The sequence below is a fragment of the Lathyrus oleraceus genome, chromosome 4 (assembly GCF_024323335.1).
Source record: "Lathyrus oleraceus cultivar Zhongwan6 chromosome 4, CAAS_Psat_ZW6_1.0, whole genome shotgun sequence".
NCBI lineage: Eukaryota > Viridiplantae > Streptophyta > Magnoliopsida > Fabales > Fabaceae > Lathyrus > Lathyrus oleraceus.
The window spans coordinates 188,458,796-188,480,418 of NC_066582.1; the positions used below are offsets into that span (position 1 = coordinate 188,458,796).

Genomic DNA, 21,623 nt, shown 5'->3' on the forward strand with positions numbered 1-21,623 from the left:
CAACAAGACTATGCCATTCTCCTATCATAAGTGCACTCGATTTCGGGTATAGAACTCATCTCACAAGAGACCACCAAGCACACAAGAAATGAATATATCAAGCAAATCATACATTACAAACAATACAGTCATCCCAAATTTGCACAAATAAATATAAACATACAATACAACAAAGCAAAAAGTAGGTTAAACCCACTAGGAAGTGTCAAATCCCCAACAGAGTCGCCACTTTTTTGTAGCGGGGTATTCGTTACCTTTAGATTTATTGACTAAATCAAAAGTAAGCATACAATTTGAGTCACCACCGCACTTCTATTTATCCAAAGGAAAGGTTAGAAAGTGAACAAAAACCAAGTAAGAAGTTTTATCAAATCAAAAACTAATAAAAATGTCAGAGATCTTGGTAAGGGGGTTGGTTATGGAATGGGAAGGTTTTAAGCACCCAAAACATCCTTAGTACTCTAAGGGAGCCCTTTTTGCAAAGATGTATTATAGGTTGGTATTTATGAAAATATTTGTGCAAACAAGATTTGGGAGATGAGAAAAGAATATACATATTTACAATTTTGTTGTTTGAATGGATGAACCCATTGCCTACGTACCATTACAAAGGTAGGATCAAAACCTCGTAGCTCGGGGTAAAAATCTCAAAATATTGGTGAATTGATTTGATCAAAAGCCTTGAGGTCTTTTGTTATCAAAGGGAGAAAAGTCAACCTATACCAACAATTCACCATATGAGGAGAGCTTCAACATACTAGTGAGGGATCCACCCTATAATAAGTATGGAAAACTTATAGTCCAATCATTAAGGATAAGGTGAGGTTTACATCAACCACTATGATAACTCAAACCTATGGCTAATTTTTATGAAAAAAAGGTTTTTAACAAAGGTGGCCATTGGAACCACAAAAACAACTTGAAGTGAGTTATGTTTACAAGTTAGAAGTATTCACAAAATGAAGTCAAAGTTGACTTAAGATTCATTCAAAATAAGTATTGATGAAAAGAGTTTGATAAATCAAAGGCATATGGCCTAGGTTTCTAGTTTTGAAAACAACATCAATGTTTGCACAAAATGAGTTTGGCTTGGGTTAGAGTGGAGAGAAGAAGAGAAGGGATGGTCCTAAACATGCAAAGATAAGAGAAGAGATAAAACCCTTGGAGTTCATTTCTTGAGATCATAAAGATGATCCAAGATGCTCTTTTCCTTTGGACTTAGCAATTAACTCAAGCAATCAAACAAATATTCAATCAAGCTCCTAATATTTCCAATTGGCTTGTCTCTCATAACTTGGCTATTCATGACAATGGTCCTTCTTACTATCTCAAGTTTGGAATCCCTATTACACAAGAACAAACAATCAAAAAGTTCATAATGCAATAAGAGGAATGGACAAAGAATGAGTTTAGATTAGAGGTCCTTTCAAGTCAACTTTTAGATTAAGCATTCTAAAGGCATGAGGCATAGTTGCTTTTCAACAAGTTTAGCATTCTAAAGGCATGAGGCCTAGTTGCTCTTGAACTCCTTTAAGCATAGGTAAGGTCCTAATTCTAAGTCCTTTCTCCTTTTTGCATTAGGTTCACACAAACAAAGACAAAACAATCACAAAGCCACAATATATTTATTCACAATACTGAGCTCAAGTGAGCAAAAGGAAAATAGCATAAACATAAAATATGAGCTCAGGTGAGCAAAGGGAAAAGGCAATATGAATAAATGAGCAAAAAATAAAATTGCATTAAAGTAAATTGCAAGAATTAAATGCTTGAATTAAAGTTAGTAATTAGTAGTTAGTGTTAGTGTGTCATAAGATAATTTAGTGCTATATTAAGCAATCGTAAATGGACTAATGTAGTAGTCACACCTATCTGAGGCCGGTCACTAAAACTATAGGCAAATAAAAACAAGTTAGAGATCATGACTAGTAAGTCAAGCTCCTACAACTTGACATACCAAAAGAAAAGAAGGAAGGCCTTGTATGGGTTTTAGGTTTTTTTTGCTTGACCAAGAAGCAACCTATCTTGGACACAAAGCAACTCACTTGATCTTTGATCAAGTTGAGTTTGATTTGTATCAAAGAAGGTTAAGCCTCTCATATGTCAAGGCTAACCACAAATCATTAACTCATTGGCCAAAATAAAAAGAAGAAGATGAAGAAGAAATGAAAATGAACCAAATAAGAATTCAAATGACATAACCAAAATACAATGGTCAAATGTGAATGGAATCAACATCAACCAATGGTAAACAGAAGTGAAATGAAGATTAGAAGTCAATAAAGGTCAAACATATTTTTGGTATTTTTTGGAATTAAAATAATACATAAAGTAAAATGAACAAAATATGGTCAAACTTCAAATTCAATCTAAATCAACTTGGAGAAGTCCAATTGAATCATCATAAGTCTGACATGGTCAAACAAGGTTTGACAAATTTTCTTAACATTTTTTGAAAACAGAAACTATTTTTAAACAATTAAAAATCAAGAAAAAAATAACACAAATGAATTAAAATCTCAAATTAATTAAGAAATTGATGAGAATATTTTTCATAGACTTATCATCATCCATATGTGTTAAGAAAATATTTTTGGAATTTTTGGATATCAAACAGTAATTAAAAATCAGATTATGAAACTAGATTTTTCAAGAAAAATAAAAACAAAAGAATTCACAAAAAATATTAAATGGAATCACAAAAATAATTAAAAATCAGATTATGAAACTAGATTTTTCAAAAAAAAATTTACCATTGGTCTCATATTTTTGTGATTCCAAATAAAAGAGTTATGAATTTTTGAAAATAAATGGAATAAAAGAAAATAAAACAGAAATTAGAAAAATATGGAAAATCAGGGAGCGCATTATCCATTTCATTAAATGACATGGACACATCAGGCGGTCCAGAAGCGCGCTTCCATCATGTTCTCAAGTCCAACGCGTGACACAATGTATTTAAAAAAGTCAAATGAACGCATGGCTGAGATTATAACGTGGGAGTGAGATCCAAGGGCTCAAGAGGTTCCACGTGGGGACGGTGGTGGAAACCACCGTCTTCTCCGATGAACTAATGGATTCCGGCCACCAGTTGCAGGTTTTCAAACCTCAACCAAAATGCATGAGCCTTATACCAAAATGAAGCTGAGGTGATCTACATCACTCATGTAACCTTGGATTTCTCTCAAGATCTCTATGGGATGAGAAATTTGAGCTTGAATTTCCAGGTGCATAAACTAAAGTGCTTCAAAACACAAAATCAAAGCCACCACTGGCTTGCCTCTCACACGAGGACTTTAGAAAACCATTTGAACACAAGCAATTCACATTACATAGTGAGATTCATATCAAAAAAAGTTAGATGATAAACCTTTGAAGTGCAGCTTTAAACAGCGTTATCCACTCAATCTCTTGCTTCCAAATTGATCTTGAGGTGTAATATGAATGCAAGACTAAGGAATAAGTATTGAAGATCAACTGATTTTGTTGAAATTCAAACTTGAAATGAGAAATTAAAAATGAGAATTCCTTTGGTATGGTTGGGTTTCCAATTCTGCAGAGCTTCAGGTAGCCTTAAGGTTGAAAATTGAATGAAGCAAGCATGGTATTTATAGCTGAGCTGCAAGGCAATGAGGGAAAATACTCGTGTGCATGATCATTGGGTCCTCCATGCATGGGCCTGTACAGGCGCATGTGAGCCCCAAAACCAATTGGAAATGCAAGATGATATCACTCTGAAGTGAAATAGACGTGTAATTTGAATTGCAATTGCTTGTGCATTAAGATTCCATGTGAATTTCATATTTGGTCACAAATGTTCCCCTCTTCGAAAGTCACTCATGGAAAGTCCAAACATAGGCATGTGAGTAATGGTTGGAAAGGTCTTGACATAAGGAACAAAAGTTATGTTGGGAAAAAATCCATTCGGAGTTTGGAAAATTATGAAAATTGGTCATGAAGTTTGAGGTACAAAACATGCCTTTGAAAAATTTGCCAAAAAGGACCAACTTCAAGCCCTTCTGTTTCAATGATGCAAGCCTCAAACGGAAAAACCTCCAACATAAAATTTGTAGATCTTTTCAATATTATCAATTTTGGACCTAAATTTTGCATCATGTTTATTTTTTATGAGAAAGTTATGAGCACTTGAAGTTGGACTTTTTCAAGATTCAATGGTTTTGGTCCAAAGTGACCTATAATGTTTTGTATTATCACATGTGTTTCTTTTAGGATTATGAAATTGTTTCCAACATAGAATTTGAAGTAGACATCTTAAGCTTTCCAATGCAATTGGTCTCACTTCAAAATCATAAAAAATGAATAAGTTAGGTCCTTGGGAAGTTGACCCAAAATTAGGGTTTCAATCAAAATGACGTATAATGTTTTGAAATGAATGATGACCTTCCAAGTTTCAAACGAATTTTTGATGAACATGAAAGTTGTTCATATGGTTCTTAAGAACATTGTTTCTCTTGGGTTCATCTTCATTTGACAAACACATAAGAAGTTAGGTCTCAGTGGATCTCAAAATAGTTAGATGACTTGACTGGTCAATTTCTCAAGTCCAAACTTCAAATCTTGATGAATGAATGATTGAGGATACTCACATAAGCTCATATATACATAAAATAATGAGTGAAAGTACTTCCCTTGATTTAATTTGATCATAGGTTGAGGTTGCTTCATGAGCAAGGCACAGTCAATGCACAGTTGAATTAGGGTTTCCTTAGGAAACAATCCTCAAGCCCTTTGGTTTATCTTGATCAAATCGGAAAATTGAGATACTTGGGAGACATATATGATGATTGAGAGATTTGTGAACCATTGTCATGCTTGCTTTCTTCTTCATCTGACCACTCCATTGAGCATAGGAACCTCCTGGGAGCAAGGGCACACATGATTGCTTGAGCTTCAAAAACAAAACAAGTTAGTGACATATTTTTGTGCTTTTGGTTAGTAAACAAAATAAGAAAAAGCAATAATATACAATTCAAGCATGCTTAGTGGTCTCAAACCAACTCACACAAGTCCCATCCCAAGGGTTAAGGAGCCATACATGTTATGATCCTTGAGGCAATGCAATGAGCATTGATATGATGCCATGAGGGATCTTAGGGTCAAAATTAGGGTCTTACATGTACAAACTAAGAATCCACCAACTATTCCAAAGTAACTTCCATGGTGGTATAAATATGATCATCATTATGCATTCCATCAAGGTGCACCCGATCATGACATTGAGAAATGTATTGCTTTCAAAGTTGAAGTGGAAAGACTAGTGCAAAGCAGTATTTTGTCTTTTGAATACTCTGGTGCTAATGTGCAAGCCAATCCATTTCCTAAACATGGTGGTATAACTGTGGATATGGTTGAGGGATGTACTGGAAAGTACCGTGTCTTTGATGTTAATACGATTAGGAGATCCTTAGTCGAGATGCATGCAACTTTGTGTGAGCTGAGTTATTACGAGCACGATCACATTTCTTACTGTACCTATTCAAAAAACCCTCAAGGGTGTGCTGTAGTAAAGATATATTTACAAGATATGCTAGATAAAAATCTTATTCAGATTACCAGAGATAGGGATGGAGATGAGCATGGTGTGAATGTCATAGTTCCTCATTTCAATATCCCTGAACCAATTGTGATTGCCTATAATAGTCAAAAGTTTGTTGTTTCTCCTTTGGTTATTCGTCTGGTGGGTCCTACACCCTATGAACCTAATAGAGTTGTTCCTTACAAATACAATGCTACAATGTCAGAAGATGGAAAGGAAATTTCCATCGCTTCCCTTTCTTCTATTGAGAATATTGTTGATGTAAGCGGTGTAACCCGAAGTGATCGAGTATTTGCTTTCGTATTCCCTAAAAGAATTGAAGATATTTCGGTGGGTAAGCAAGCTCAGGTGGAAACTCCTGTTGTGCAGTCTGGTCAGTCTAGTGGTGTAAACCATAAATCTGATAATGATGAAGTACTGAAGTTGATTAAGAGAAGCGAATATAATGTGGTTGATCAATTATTGCATACCCCGTCCAAAATATATGTCTATTCTTTAATAATGAATTTGGAAGCTCACAGAGAGGCTTTGTATAAGGTCTTGGAGCAAGTCTATGTAGATCATGATGTAACAATTGGTCGATTCGATGGCATTATAATCAACATTACTACGTGTAATAACCTGAGCTTTAGTGATGAAGAATTGCCTAAGCAAGGGAGGAACCATATTTTGGCTTTCCAAATTTCCATGAATTTCCAAGAAGATGCTTTATCCAATGTGCTAGTTGACACTGGCTCTTCTCTGAATGTTATACCAAAGTCTACTTTGTCCAATCTCTCTTATTAAGGTGCTTTAATGAGGTTTATTGGGGGTTTTGTGAAAGCCTTTGATGGCTCGAGGAATACTGTGATTGGAGAAGTTAATCTCCTATTAAAGATAGGTATGTGCTTATTTCAGATTACGTTTCAAGTGATAAACATTCATCTCGCTTATAGTTTTCTCTTAGGTAGTCCATGGATTCACGAAGTTGGGGCAGTGACGTCAACCCTCAATCAGAAGTTAATATTTGTGAAAAATGGAAAGTTAGTGATTATGGGTGGTGAACATAACATGTTGGTAAGTCATCTATCTTCATTCTCATATATTGATGCTAATGAAGTTGTGGGAACTTCGTTCCAAGCTCTTTCAATCATCGATAATATTGTTAAGAAGAATGGGGCATCCATGAATTCTTTTAAATATGCCCAACAAGTTATGGAGAATGGTCAATCTGTTGGATGGGGTCAAGTTGTTGAACTTGCTGAGAACAAAAACAGAGTTAGTTTAGGTTTCTCACCTGGTTCAACCCGTACAGATTTGAAGCATATTCAAGAAGATTTTCGTAGTGCTAGCTTCATCCACTCCGAAGATCAATCTGCTGCTACAATCCTGGAAGATGATCAAGAATAACAAGCTCCAAACTTTGTGACACACGGATTGATGTTCCAGAATTGGATTGTTGTTAACATTCCCTCTATTGTTCACTTGTCAAAGTAATATGTTTTTTTCTTCAAAAATCCTCTCACTATACCCAAGGTGAAAGCGAACTATGTAGGCTTTGTTTCAAGTTTTATCATCATTAAGAAAATGTTATTTTGTTTATCCATATTATGTTTTCTCTTTTTGCTTTTTCTGAAAAAGGGTAACATAAAAAACCAAGATAATTATCACTTTTTATATCCGCACCATACTTGTGTGCTTATTTGTTCATATTCTAAAATCAAGCATAAAATCATTGTGCAGATTAGTTATTAAACCCATTGAAAAAAATGACTTTATGCCCTCTCCCAACTTTGAATTCCCTGTGTTTGAAACAGGAGAAGGGGATGTTGAAGAGATTCCTTATGAGATTTCCAGTTTGCTTGAGCATGAGGAAAAGATCATTAAGCCTCATAAAGAGCCATTGAAAGTGGTTTAATGCAATTTATTTAATTTTCTTGCATTTTATGCTTGTTTGACCTTTGTTGACTTCTTTTGGCCTTGGATCTTGGCTATTTTGATCATAGGTCTCATCAAACTCAATGGATCTTGGATGTTGATAGGGTGCAAACCCTAATCCACCAAGATGGATGATTGATTTTGATGATGACTTGATCAATCCTTTGATCCAATTTGGGATTGATTTCTCTTGTCTTCTTCTTCATCATCTCTTTCTCTTTATTTTTCCTCTTGATCAATTGGATGGTTTGTGTCCATCTTGTTCATGATGTGTAGATTGGTACTTGATGAACTTTCATCATTTCAAATTTATCTCCTAATTGATTATGGATTATTTAAGGTACTTTGGTTTGATATATAATTTTTTCCTAGGTATCATGAAGTATTGATTGATGTAATAAACCACTCTCATAGCCTTTTTGATTGATCCATCATATTTTCTTTTTTGTGTGACATAGCTTTAGGAGAATGATTTACATATCATTTCTCTAGCATGTATTGACACAAATATTATTATTGACCGACCTCAGATAGTTGTGACTTCTACATAAGTCCAGTTATGATTGCTTAACAGAACATTAAATTTAGCTAGAATCGGAAAGTAAGTCATTTTCATAAGTGAGATTGTAAGTCATTTTCATAAGTCCCATGGTATTGTGTGAAAAATATTGTTTCCTCTTCACCTAAGAGAGCTAGTGGAATACTTGTTGATTTTATCCAAGTTGGAGCTCTTCTCATGATGACGTAGATGTCCATATTTTCATACTTGTGGAAGAATAGTTGAGAGTTGTCCCATAAATGACAAATCATCTTTCTATTTTTTATTACTAATACCATTTATTAACATACTATTGTATTAACTTTACTTTAATGTCATTTATCTTATGCTCTTCATTTTTTGTCATTTATTTCTTGCTATTCACTTTATGCTTTTGTTTTAGCACATCATATCATATTGCTTGTGCTTATGTTATTTGCTCTTTGTCCACTTGGACCTTTGCTTATGTTTATGCTCTTTCTTTTTATTTTCTATTTTCCCTTGTCCATTTGGACTTATTTTTATTTTAAAGACATTAATAAAGGAAAAAAAACTAAAAAATTGGTTATCTTGATTCATAAACTTAAGGCTACTATCATTGACATTGTTGTGGAATTATGGACTTAGAACTAGGATCTTGACCCTTGCTTTGGGAGTTTGTGATTTGAGACGTTGGAATTCATCTGGTATCTTTGACTACGAGGATTAGAACTAGGATCTTGACCCTTGCTTAGTTACTTTGGTTTCATATGATCCTTACGAATGGGCATGATCAGTGATAGAATCGTTACCTCTTGTGGCGATTCAAACCTTTGGTGCAGATCTCTTGTAACGATCAAAAACCTTGGATACAAATCCACGGAGCGATCACGAACGTTGAACGATGACAACGTCTCTACTCAGTCCACACGAACGGGTTCCTTCAATCTCAGTGCTAGCTGGTACGAATGAAGGCTTTGAGTGAGAGAGAGAGAGAGAGAGGGACACGAAATTCCAAGTCTTCACTTGAGTGACAATGCTTCTACCCAACGGTTCTATTTATAGAACCACATGTGTGGGCTTCAAGCTAAAAAGCCCACTTAAGTGTATTTTGGCCCATATCTTATAATATGCCCAAAATCACTTAAGCGTGTGGTACCTTACCATATTTCGTATTCCACTTAAGTGCACCGTACCTTACGATGTTCCTTAGTTACTCTATCTCTCATCAATCCGTCCTTTGTGTGTGACCCTGTAGGTTTTCGCGACGTTGGTAATTATATTAAATCACGTATTTAACATAATAAACAGTGAGCGGTATCTAGCAACACATCACTGCTACCCAAGTCACGAAAATGTCATGTGACCTGACAAGTCCTTCTGTGATAATAATTATGTGTATAATTATCCCTTTGCCCTTATGTCTATATTGAACACAAGGTATAGACCGTGTCATCCTTGTCTAGTTCAATATTGGGCCCATAGACATTTATCCTGTTACGCAGGATGGGCAAATTCCATCTAGGTCACTCATGTCCCTTAGCATGCTTCGTGGAGTACCCATCAATTGTCTTTATGGTTATCCAGTTACGGACAACATTGGATCAACAATAAAGCACTCGACTCTACATCTAGGATCCATAGTGGTTTCAGGTCGAAGAGTGGTATACACCATTATCACCATGAGAATAACTTATGACACTTTGCATAACTTTCTATATAGTATTCTCATAGCGGGTCAATCCGGTATAAATATTACTCTTAATATTCATACCTATGTTTAAGACTTGATAACTCTGTATCCATGATCCATGAGATATGATCATCAGTCTACAAACATAATAGTCTTAATGCTTTAATGTTATCCCACTTCACAATAAAGCTCGACTACTGATACTTTAAGAATAGTGTCCTTATGTTTAATGTGATCTCATGATTAAGTCATACTTGATACATTAAACGAACTAGCTATTCTAGGGACTTTATTAATCAAACATAATAAAGAAAAAGCCTTTTATTAATTAATAAATAATTCGATACAAGTACCAAAAGTATTGGCCTCTAGGGCTTACACCAACAGGTTATTCTTTGCTTATTTGGCTTGCTTGAGGCTTAATCCAAATGAGGAAGTTCTTGCTTGACTCATGTCATAAAGCTTGCTATCTCTTGGTTAGATCTTTCCTCCCTAGCTTTTACTTGATGTTCTAGGATAGTCTCTTCATCTCCTCCCCTTCTTTAATTATCAAAATCTTCTCCCCCTTTCAAAAAATCTTATTGTTTTCAAACTTGAACCACTTTCTCAATAAACCTTGACTCTTGTCAAGTGATCTTCAAAGTCTCTTCTTAATAAATGCTAACACATCTTAAGCATATTCAATCCAATTTTAGAAGACTAAAAAATACATAACTCATTCAATCTATTTTGTGCCCTTTATGCACTTTTTCTTTTAAAACTTTTTCTCAAAGTTTAGACATGAGTCATTTCCATAGTCGAGACATAATTATCATATCCCCATAGCATTGATGATAATTATTTTCCACCTAATAGAGATAGTTGCATACTTGTTGATCTTTATCCAAGTTGGAGCCTTTCTCCATGGTGACACAAAGTTCTCATACCTGTGGATGACTAGTTGATTGTTCTCCTTAAAATAAAGAAAAGTCTTTTCATTAAAAAATGAATCAAAACAAATATCTTTGTTATTTTTACCATTAACTACGAGGTTTTGATCCTCCATTGCACTTTGTTGGTATGTAGGCATGAGGCTTAAGAAGTCTTGGCAAACACAAAAATTATAAAAAAACATTTCTCTTCTCATCTCCCCGATCTTTTGCAAACAACACCATTATAAAGCCAAAATGTATAGATTCTCAAAGAGGTTCCTATAGAATACTATCAATGTTTAGGATGCTAGTATATTCCCTTTTCATAACCAACCCCCGGACTCTTATCTATTTTTATAGTTTTATTTTAAAACTTCTTTGGATTTTGTTAGTTATTTTTCTCTTTCCTTTGGAAATAATAAAATCGTGGTGGCGACTCTTGCTTCGTGAGTTAAGTTAATCAATATCTTAATCTCAATTTTTTTACCGCTACACTACCTACTTTGGGTAATTATTACGGGTACACCACTAGGGATGGGTGAATTTCCCATCAATATATTGTCATCTTAAAATAGGGGAATATTGTGAAGAAGATGTTCATAATCTACACTATTTTAGTTTTGACGAAGACAAAAGCTTATCAAAGAAGAAAAAGGTTGAAGTCTAACTCAATCAAATTTCAAGATTGAAAGTCTGTTTTTGAGTAATTAAGGTTATTATATTTGAATTGTAAATTGAAAGAGAAGATCAAAATCTATCTTGAAATTCATTCAAGATTCAAATGCTTAAGACTATTCAAAAGTATGTTGTAACTTAATCACCAAGATTGTGGCGATAAGTTATTTGTTGTAAAATGTTCTTTCTATTGGTGTAATTCAAAGTCCACCATAGTGTTTGGTGTTTGTGGAAAATGTCATTTGATTTGGGGAGATTCAAAGTCCACATAGGTTTGGTGTTTATGTTAAAGATTGTAAGAGAGGTCTTGGTGTGAGGCTTGTACATAGATCTAACATAGTTGAAAATCCTTCAAGGTGTGAAATAACTAGATGTTCCTTTGGTTAATAAGGGGAACTAGGATAATTACTTGTGTTTATTTATTTTCTAATAATTTAATTTTATACACTTTATATTGCTAAGAACATACCATTTTCATATCCGAAGAAAATTAAGAACATAAGTACAAACTCGATAAAAATCCTACAACTCTAATTCACCCCCCCCCCCCTCCCCCTCCTAGATTACAATCTAAAGTTACAGTAAAGACCCCATAAGAGTTACTTTTCAGTTGTAAAAGATTTATTTTTAACAATGATAAATAAAGTCTAGGTAAGTTTGATGATAAATGTTATGAGGGAATGGTATTCCTAATTGAGGAAAGCTTATAGAGTGTTCAACAATATAACTTATGTTGTTGAAGATTCTATGTGTGTAGTTTTTGATGAAAACAAACCTCTAGAGATGGAGAGAGTTACTTCATTTGGTTTTAATGTTTCAGGAATAATCATATAAGAACTAGTAAAAGATAATAGATAAAAAGTAGATTCACCAAAGAGTGAAGACATTAAAGTTGATAAAGAGGATAATGAACAATGATAAGATAAACAAGATACCTCAACAAAGCTTACTCATGAATAGATTGTTGCAAATGACCATTTGTTGGATCATGTTTCGTAAGACATTATAAAAGGTGTAAACAAGCATTCTTATGTTAATAATTTATGTAATTATTCATCCTTCACTTCACAAATTGAACCAAAAAATATCAATGATGCTTTGACTAACAAAGGATGACTCCTTTCTATGCAAAAAGATCTCAACCAACATAAAAGAAACAACATATGCGATCTTATCCCACATCCTCAAAATAAAATAGTTATAGGCACCTGATTATTTTTTGGAACAAACTTGATGAGAACGGTATAATTACAATAAATAAATTAATGATGGTGGAAAAAGTATACAATCAAGCTCAAGGGATTTAATACGAGGAGATGCATTTTCCCATCGCCCGTCTCAAAGCGATTTGACTCCTTTTAGCATTCCATGTTGCATGAATTTCAGGTTATATCATATGGATATAAGTCTACTTTCCTTAACAGATTTATAAACTAATAGGTATGCATTTCTCAACCTCCTGATTTTGAGAACCATGCAAATTATAACCATATTTTTAGACTAAAAAGAAAATGGCTCTATATGGTCCTAAACAATCTCCAACATTTTAGTATGAGTGTCTTAGTGGCTTCTTACTAAATAAATGATGTAATCATGGAACCGTAGACACTACTTTGTTGTGTAGTGGATTTTCAAGTATCATGCATGGTGAATTTGAGATGTCCCTAATAAGAGAACTCAAATATTTCTTGAGCTTACAAACCAAGAAAACTAATAAACGCATGTTCATTATCCAGGCAAAGTATTGATTGAAGTTACTCAAAAGGTATGACATGAAATATTCAAAATCCATATTTACGTCAATGGCTTAAAACCTTGTAATTGATAAAGATAAACAAGAATTGGAGTTCGAGATCACCAAATACAAAGGTATTATAGGATCTTTGTTTTATTTAACTGCAAGTCGGCCTAAATTATGTTTAGTGAGTGCATGTGTGCTAGATTTCAACCTTCCCCATGAGAATCTCATTTTAAGAAGGTTAAATGCATTTTAAGGTACCTTAATAAAGTCTTAAACCACGTTTTTTGGTTTCCTAAAGAAAGTGAATGTATCATAAAAAAAATATACACATTAAAAATAAGAAACTTTATTGATTGCCATGGTATAAATATAAAATAAAAATACTACAAGTAAAAAAGGACTAAGAAAGAAAAATACAAAACTATTGAAACTACCCATTGTTTTATAATACTCCCTTTGTTCATTTTTGCTAGTTGTTTTTGTAAATAAAAATAAAATAAAAAATTTTGTTTTAAAACTTAATATAACAATAATTATTGTTTTTTTGGTCAAATGATCTAATGGCTGAAATTAACCCGTGAATAATTGAAATGTCACAAGTTCCAATGAGTGTCTTTATTTGATATCCCTGCTTAGTTGGCAATTGAGTTGCCTTAATGACACTAAATTTTTTTTTTAATAATACTCTTAAATATGTATTGGAATGAGAGAAATATATATATATATATATATATATATATATATATATATATATATATATATATATATATATATATATATATGGGGATCAACTTAATCTAAGAGTAAGTTTTTTTAATTTACTCCAAATCATAGTTTTTGAATTGAATCTAATCTAATTCAAAAGCTATGATTTAGAGGAAGTTAAAAAATATTTACTCTTGAAGTAAGTTAAAAAAATTCAAAGGTTATGATTTGGAGTAAGTATATATATAATTATTGTTTTTATTTATATTTGACAATAACAATAAAAAAAGGAATTGATAAAGTCATTTTTATATGGCAATAAAATATTGTTGGTACTTTTTTTACCATTAAATATTTAATAAATATTATGTTTAACTTAATTAATTTTATTAATTTTTAAATTAATAAAATATTATTTTTTTAATCATTTTCATAATACAAAGCATCACATTTTATGTAATTAAGAACCTTATTTAATTAATAAAATATGGTATTTTGACTTTACTACATGTACTACAACAAATAGTATATTTCCTAATGAAAATTTACCTTGATTTACTAACCAAACAATGTAAAATATATTCTATAAGGTGTCTTTATTTTATTTTGATTTTTAATTAAAATATATATAACATATTATTTCGGGTTTTATAAACACCGGAAAAAAGGTTCCTCAATGACAAGATTTGATTCTCAGTACCAACAATTTCGTGTTTTATTTATATTTAAAGTGACGCATTTCTTTTTTTTATTTTATTTTTAAATTAAAATTAAATTACTTTTTCCCTCGGTTTATTGTAAACACCAAGAAGAAAAGTTACCCAAATTTTGTATATAAAGGTCTACATTCTTTCAATTTTGACCTAAACCTTACTCGTCTTTTGGCCTCCAAATTTTATTTTTCATTTACGAATCCATATTTCTCCCCTAAACCAAACTCGATTTAATATTGTTCTTGTTATTTTTTATTTTGTAGTTGTTTTTTGTTCATGTTGTTGCTCTTGCGTTATTGTTAGGAATAGTTTCTCAATGAGTCATCAAATACAAAAATTCAATGACTGATTGTTTGTCTTGACTGCAAACCTTGAGAAGTTATTCCATAAAATACTGCAACCCAAAAATAACATGATGAATGATAAGAAGTTGTAAATTATATTTCTTAATTTTCACCATTTTTTATTGGTCTACAATGGAAGTCGTATATTCCCTCGGTTAGGCTGAGAACTGAGGGGAAAAGTCTCTCAGCGACACGCTTCAAATCCCTACAGCATATGTTTATGATTTTATTTCTTTTAAAATGGTGCCCTTATTTATTCTTTTTTTTAATTAAAAAATATATATCATATATTACCTAGGTTGTACTACTTACCCGAGAGGAAAACTCAAACATATTCCCTCGGTTATACTGCACAACCGAGGGGAAAATTACCAATAATAGTGTTTTCCAAAATATAACGTTAGCTCTCATTCACTTTTGCATTTCAAATAACTTATTGTGTCCTAGTGAACAAATAACCTTCTTTATATTCTCCACCTATCAAACGAAACACCATCTTCCCAGGTTCGAAAACACCATTTTTCATCTTCTCCACTAAACCAAATTAAACTCCATCTTCCAAGTCGTACCAAGTAAAAAAAAAGAGCAAGAAAACTCAAATGTAACTAGAAGAAGAAAACTCAAACGAAGCTCGAATAAGTAAACTCGAAACTCAACCCACCTCTTTTTTTTGTCCTCTTGTCACATTTCCAGTACATAAACACTTTCTCCATGATTGTACCAGTAATGTTGTTTTTGTTTTTGTTGTGGTTATTGTTGATATATATAAGGTTTAATTATATTGTTATTGTTAAGATTGAGGTTTTGATGTTGTTGTTGTCGATGTTGTTATTCTTGTTGTTGATGGTGTTGTTGTTGTTGTTGAGATTGAAGGTTTAATGTTATAGTTTTTGTTAAAATCGAATGTTCATTATTGTTGTTATTGTATTTATTGTTGTTATTATTATTATTGTTGTTGTTGTTCTGTTAACTTTCCAAAGTCTTGACATTTCTCCTAAAGGTTATTAAAATGATTAGTTTATATAGGTGTAAAATTATTACAATGTGACTTAGCAATATGAGTTAGAAAAGTTTTAAACTTAGCAAATGTATCATTCAAAACACGTGATTAATTTGTGTAGGATTTTGATTTTATTTTGAGAAAGTACGTAGTTATGGATCATAGTTGGATGAAATCAATAGATTAAATGATGAGTATGAGAATGGAGTGGTTGACTTTCTTGAATTCGGAGAAAGAAACCTTCCCGACAGTAAAGGAATTTATTATTGCCCTTATGTTATATGCAGGAATATGAAAAAACGGAGAAAGGAATAAATATTCAATAAATTATGTTGTGATGGAATTTTTCAAAGTTATACAACATGGGTGTGGCATGTTGAAGTGAAGAAAAAAAATAAATTACGTCACTTACAGATGAAGATGATAAAGATATGAATGACCAATTAGAAGATATAATTTATGATATTGGAGAAAATTCTTTTAGCAAAGCTAATATGTATGATACTTTATATAGTGTAAAGGAAAAGCCATTATTTCTGGGGTGTAAATATTTCACATGATTGTCATCTGTGTTAAGATTGTTTAATCTAAAGGCGAAAAATGGATGGAAGGATTAAAATTTTAATAATTTGCTTGAATTGTTGAAAGACATGCTTCTATAAGGTAACACGTTGTCGAACCATAATTATAAGCCCAGGAAGATATTATGTCCAATGGCTTTGGACAATGTCAAAATACAAGCATGTCGTAAAGGTTGCATCTCATACAAAAAAGAGTATGAAAAACTGAATGAGTTCCTGAGGTGTGGGGAGTCGCGCTACAAGTTGAAGGACAGTGGTGTTAATGATAATGATGGTTTCAGCAGAAAGGTGATGAGCGACAGGCGTATCTGTCAGATTATGATTGCAAGCACATAGCCTATAGTCTAGTTTTAAAATATTATCGAACCCACAAAGACTAATGGTCAAGCTAATGTTATCTATTGATACAGTGCAAAGCCAAGGCTAAAGACTATTAGGGTAGGAATGGAAATGAGAATACTAAATTCTAACGGTTTAAAAGTTATGATAGCAAATGAGTCTGAAATATGGATTCTGCGTACCTAAGGGATTAGGTAGAATTAGGCACTAAATATGATTCTTTTGTGTTATATAGAAAATATCGACTTAAAGGTCTCGTCTCACACTCTCGCGCTATTGACAAAGATCACACCTCCTAACTACAGGATTTTGCTCTCGCTCTCTTATTCTAATTAGAAGGCTTATTTTGAAAGTAAATGGGATCTTAAATGATGCCTAAAGCACTCTCGTTGTTTTTAGGATAAATGCCTAGTTTCCACTATCTGGTTCCTTCCTCACACTCTCGCGCTATCTGATTGTACCTTAACTTATCTCACACTCTCGTGCCAAAACAATAAATATACAATTGGAAACTAAAGCCATAACAAAGTTAAATCATAAATTCACACCTATTATTTCTACCGAGTCCCATCAATAACGACGATCCTCATACACCAGACTCAGAATAATTTAGCAAGACATGATATTATTTGGAAACAGCATAATTAAAACATTCAAAATTAAGAGCAGCATGGCATACAAGTAATCAATAGAGTAAAACATACAAGTATCAAGTGCAGTAAAAAGAACCTGAAATAGCGTAAAATAAAACTGGAATTAACTTGAACTTGAACTTTAATTAACTTGAAAATAAAATAACGGTAGGCTTGTCCTTTGATCCAAGAGTACAATGAAGATGAAAACAAAGTAAAAATAGAACAGGTGTGACAATCCCTCGATGTGAGTTATTGTCACTTTTACAGGTAATTTATGCTTAATTCTAAAACACGATTTCGACAGCGCTTCCGCACAACTTGATACCTTTAAAATTCTCCCACAATCCTATTTATAGAGGTTCTGAGACCTGATAACTCTCTTGGATCCTGCATGTAGAGCGGAGGGAAAATAGAGGATAAAAAATGGTCCATAACTTCCCACTAATGCAGTTCTATTACTGCGTGATAATGGCGAATGCCATTAGGGGAATGGCGAACGCCATTCCTTCCATGTTTTAAATGAAATGGCAGTAAAGTGAATGGTGAACGCCATCTTCTAAATGGCAAACGCCATATGGATAGAATGCATAAAATTGGCTATTTCACTCCTTTTTAGCTCATATTTCATCCCTTTTCCACGAGGCTTCCAAAACTTCAATGAAATCGGATAACAACTGCAAATAAAATAAAATGGAAGTAAAAGACAATAAAATGCATAAAAATATAAAGGGATATCATGTGAAATGAGCCTAAAAACACGATACGATTTCTCGTTATCAAATTCCCCCACACTTATACTATTGCTTGTCCTCAAGCAATCACCAACACACATGATAAACAACTAAACACAATGTATGAAACATAGGCATGATGAAACTCTAATTAGTACGAGACTGCTAGGCTAATGTTAGATAAATAGGTACTGGATACCGAAAATAAGGATATCGTCATGACATACATCCGCATTTCATGGATAAAAACTCCCCTATGTGAAACCAATTCGAATCATGCCATTATAACTCGACCAACATTCTTTGTTCTTTTTCAACCTCTCTTTCATTCTAGCGCAATCACATTAAGCCTATTATCCATACACATTCAAGGCAGGTGAACCTGTTAGTGACTATGATCTCGATTTCGATTTTATCGCACTTACTTAGCAAAATTTTGCTTAAGTATCAAATGAATTTTTAAGAGTTCGTACTATTGGGCTAAATGATCGGGTGAGGATCACCTAACTTAGAAGGGCCAAATCTTATCACATGTTTTATTCATTATATTTTTCATTTTTGTGTTTTTGTTGAGATCATACACTTATTTGCATCAGCTTTCTTACTCATGTGTGTTTTAGGATGGTGTTGACTTCTAGTATAAACTACTCAAGGGGTTAATTAAAGAAACTTAGAATTAAGGTCTTGACATAATGGTTATTCAAATCAATGTCGCATACTTAGAGAATTTAGGGTGTTAGGACGGTACCGATATTACCGACACTTTCCCAAGTCTATATAACAAAGTCTAAAAAGTAGAAACAGACTATACTAAAGGTGTGTCATGCCATTGAATGAGAATAATTTTTTTTGTCATTGGGGGTCAAATCTAAGGAAATTTTCAAACAAAAGAAAAATTATAACGCAATAGGACTCGACAACACATCTCGGTGGCTTTCTTATCTTTGATCTCTAGATCGAATTCTTGTAAGAGTAGGATCCATCTTAAAAGTCTCGGTTTAGCATCCTTCTTACTTAACATGTACCTAATTGCGGCATGGTCGGTATAGACAATTATTTTTGTTCCTACTAAGTAGGAACGAAATTTATCTAAAGCGAACACAACGACTAAGAGTTCTTTTTCTGTGGTGGCGTAGTTCATATGCGCGTCATCTAAGGTTCTACTTGCGTAATAAATAGTATGGAGCTTTTCATCTTCTCTTTGTCCTAAGACTGCGCCAACATCGTCATCACTAGTGTCACGCATTATCTCAAATGGCTTACTCCAATCAGGTGGTTTCATAATGGGTGCAGTAATAAGGGCCTTTTTTAGATGTTCAAACGCTTTTAAGCACTTTTCGTCGAATATGAATTCAGCATCTTTATTAATAAATGTGTTAGTGGTTTTGTTATCTTAGAGAAATCCTTAATGAATCATCGGTAGAAACCGGCATGTCCTAAGAAACTGTGAATTTCTTTAACGGTTTTCGGAGGTTAAATATGTTCTATTATTTCGATTTTAGCTTTATCCACCTCAATCCCTCGATTGGATATGACATGCCCAAGTACAATTCCTTGTCGGGCCATGAAATGGTATTTTTCCCAATTTAATACGAGATTGACCTTAACGCATCTCTCAAGTACCATTTCTAGGTTCGAAAGACATCCTTCAAAGCTTTGCCCACAAACAGAGAAGTCATCCATAAACACTTCCATCATGTCGTCTATAAAATCAACAAAGATCAACATCATGCATCTCTGAAATATTGCAGGGGCATTACGCAGTCCAAATGGCATTCTTCGATAGGCAAATGTACCATAAGGGTATGTGAAAGTAGTTTTTTCTTGGTCATCAGGATGGATAGGAATTTGAAAAAATCCTGAGTATCCGTCTAAATAGCAGAAGTGAGAATGTTTAGCCAGTCGTTCTAGCATTTGATTAATGAAAGGTAATGGAAAGTGATCTTTACGAGTGACTTTATTTAGTTTTCTATAGTCTATGCATATTCTTCATCCAGTTTGAGTTCTTTTTGCAACGGATTCGCCCTTCTCATTACTAACAACGGTAACACCTCCCTTTTTTGGAACAACATGTATCGGGTTGACCTAGTTACTTTCGGATATCGAGTATATGATTTCTGCTTCTAATAGATTTTGTACCTCCTTTTTTACTACATCGCTCAAGATGGGATTTACTATTCTCTGATGCTCTCTAGAGGTTTTATAGTCCTCCTCTAGCATAATGCGATGCATACATATAGAGGGGCTTATTCCCTTTAGGTCGGAGATGTTATAGCCTAGACCTGTTGGATATTTTCTTAAGACATGGAGTAATTTTTCGGTTTCTATCGATCCTAAGTTAGCGTTGACTATAACTGGTCTTTCAAGCTCGGTATCTAGGAATTCATACCTTAGATCTTTGGGTAGTATTTTAAGTTCTAATGAAGGTTTATCGGGGCATGGTATTGGATTTGGGGTTAGTGCTAGACATTCTCTAAGACTGTCATCTACGTATGGATCATGCCAATTACCATCTTCGAATATAGGAGGTATTGGAATCTTCAATACTTCATTATACTTAAATGGTTCCTTCTCCATTTCTTTTACACATTCGTCTATGACGTCTAAGAGACAACATGAGTCGTCTATAGCTGGTGCTTGTAGGAATTTAGCTAAGAGAAATTTAACTTTTTCTTCTCCAACTTCGAATGTCAGCCTTCCTTTCTTCACATCTATGATGGCTCCAACTATGGCTAAAAAGGGTCTTCCTAAAACAATAGGGATGTGGGAATCCTCATTTATATCCATTATTACAAAGTCGGTAGGAATATAGAATTGTTCTATACGAACAGGAACGTTCTCTAGCATACCTACGAGAAACTTAGTAGAACGGTTAGCTAGTTGTAAAGACATCTTTGTTGGTCTTAATTTTCCTAAATTGAGTTTTTCGCATGTGGATAAGGGCATTAAACTAACAATGGCTCCTAAATCGCATAGAGTTATGTCTATGATAAACTTTCTGATTACACATGGTATGGAAAAACTACCAGGGTCTTTCAGTTTATGAGGCATGTTATTTTGAATGATAGCACTACATTCTGTAGTAAGCATAACAGTTTCATCATCCTTAAGCTTTTTCTTGTTTGATAGAATCTCTTTAAGGAATTTAGCATATGAAGGCATTTGAGTAATGTCTTATGTGAATGGTATGGTTATGTTTAGTTGCTTCAAGAGTTCCACGAATTTCTTGAATTATCCTTCATTTTTGGATTTAACAAGCCTTTAGGGATAAGGTACAGGTGGTTTGTATGGTGGAGGAGGCATATAAGGTGGTTCTTTATCTTTTGCCTCTCTGCTTTCGTCTTTCTTTCCTTCATTGGTTGGTTGGTTTACTTTTTCAGATTCTTTACCAGAATTTTGATACATGGCAGAATTTTGAATTCTTGGGTCAACTAATTCATCTAGTTATGTCCCACTCCGAAGTGTGACAGCGTTAACGTGGCCTTTTGGGTTTGGTTGAGGTTGACGAGGAAACGCTCCAGTTGGGGCTGCTATTGCAGCTTGTTGTTGGTCTACTTGGAAGAT

The 21,623-nt window shown here is 33.5% G+C and overlaps 1 protein-coding gene across 1 annotated transcript; it reads right to left on the bottom strand.

The window, feature by feature from the left end:
• Positions 1–20,144: 20,144 nt before the first annotated feature.
• LOC127136618 (uncharacterized) lies at positions 20,145–21,221 on the bottom strand. The gene has a single exon (XM_051063156.1). It carries the CDS (start codon positions 21,219–21,221, stop codon positions 20,145–20,147), a length of 1,077 nt encoding a protein of 358 aa, XP_050919113.1.
• Between the last annotated feature and the right edge of the window lie 402 nt (positions 21,222–21,623).

Bases quoted from the DNA above. Each gene is read 5' to 3' on its own strand.
- LOC127136618 (XM_051063156.1), bottom strand. From the start codon at position 21,221: ATGCCTTCATATGCTAAATTCCTTAAAGAGATTCTATCAAACAAGAAA.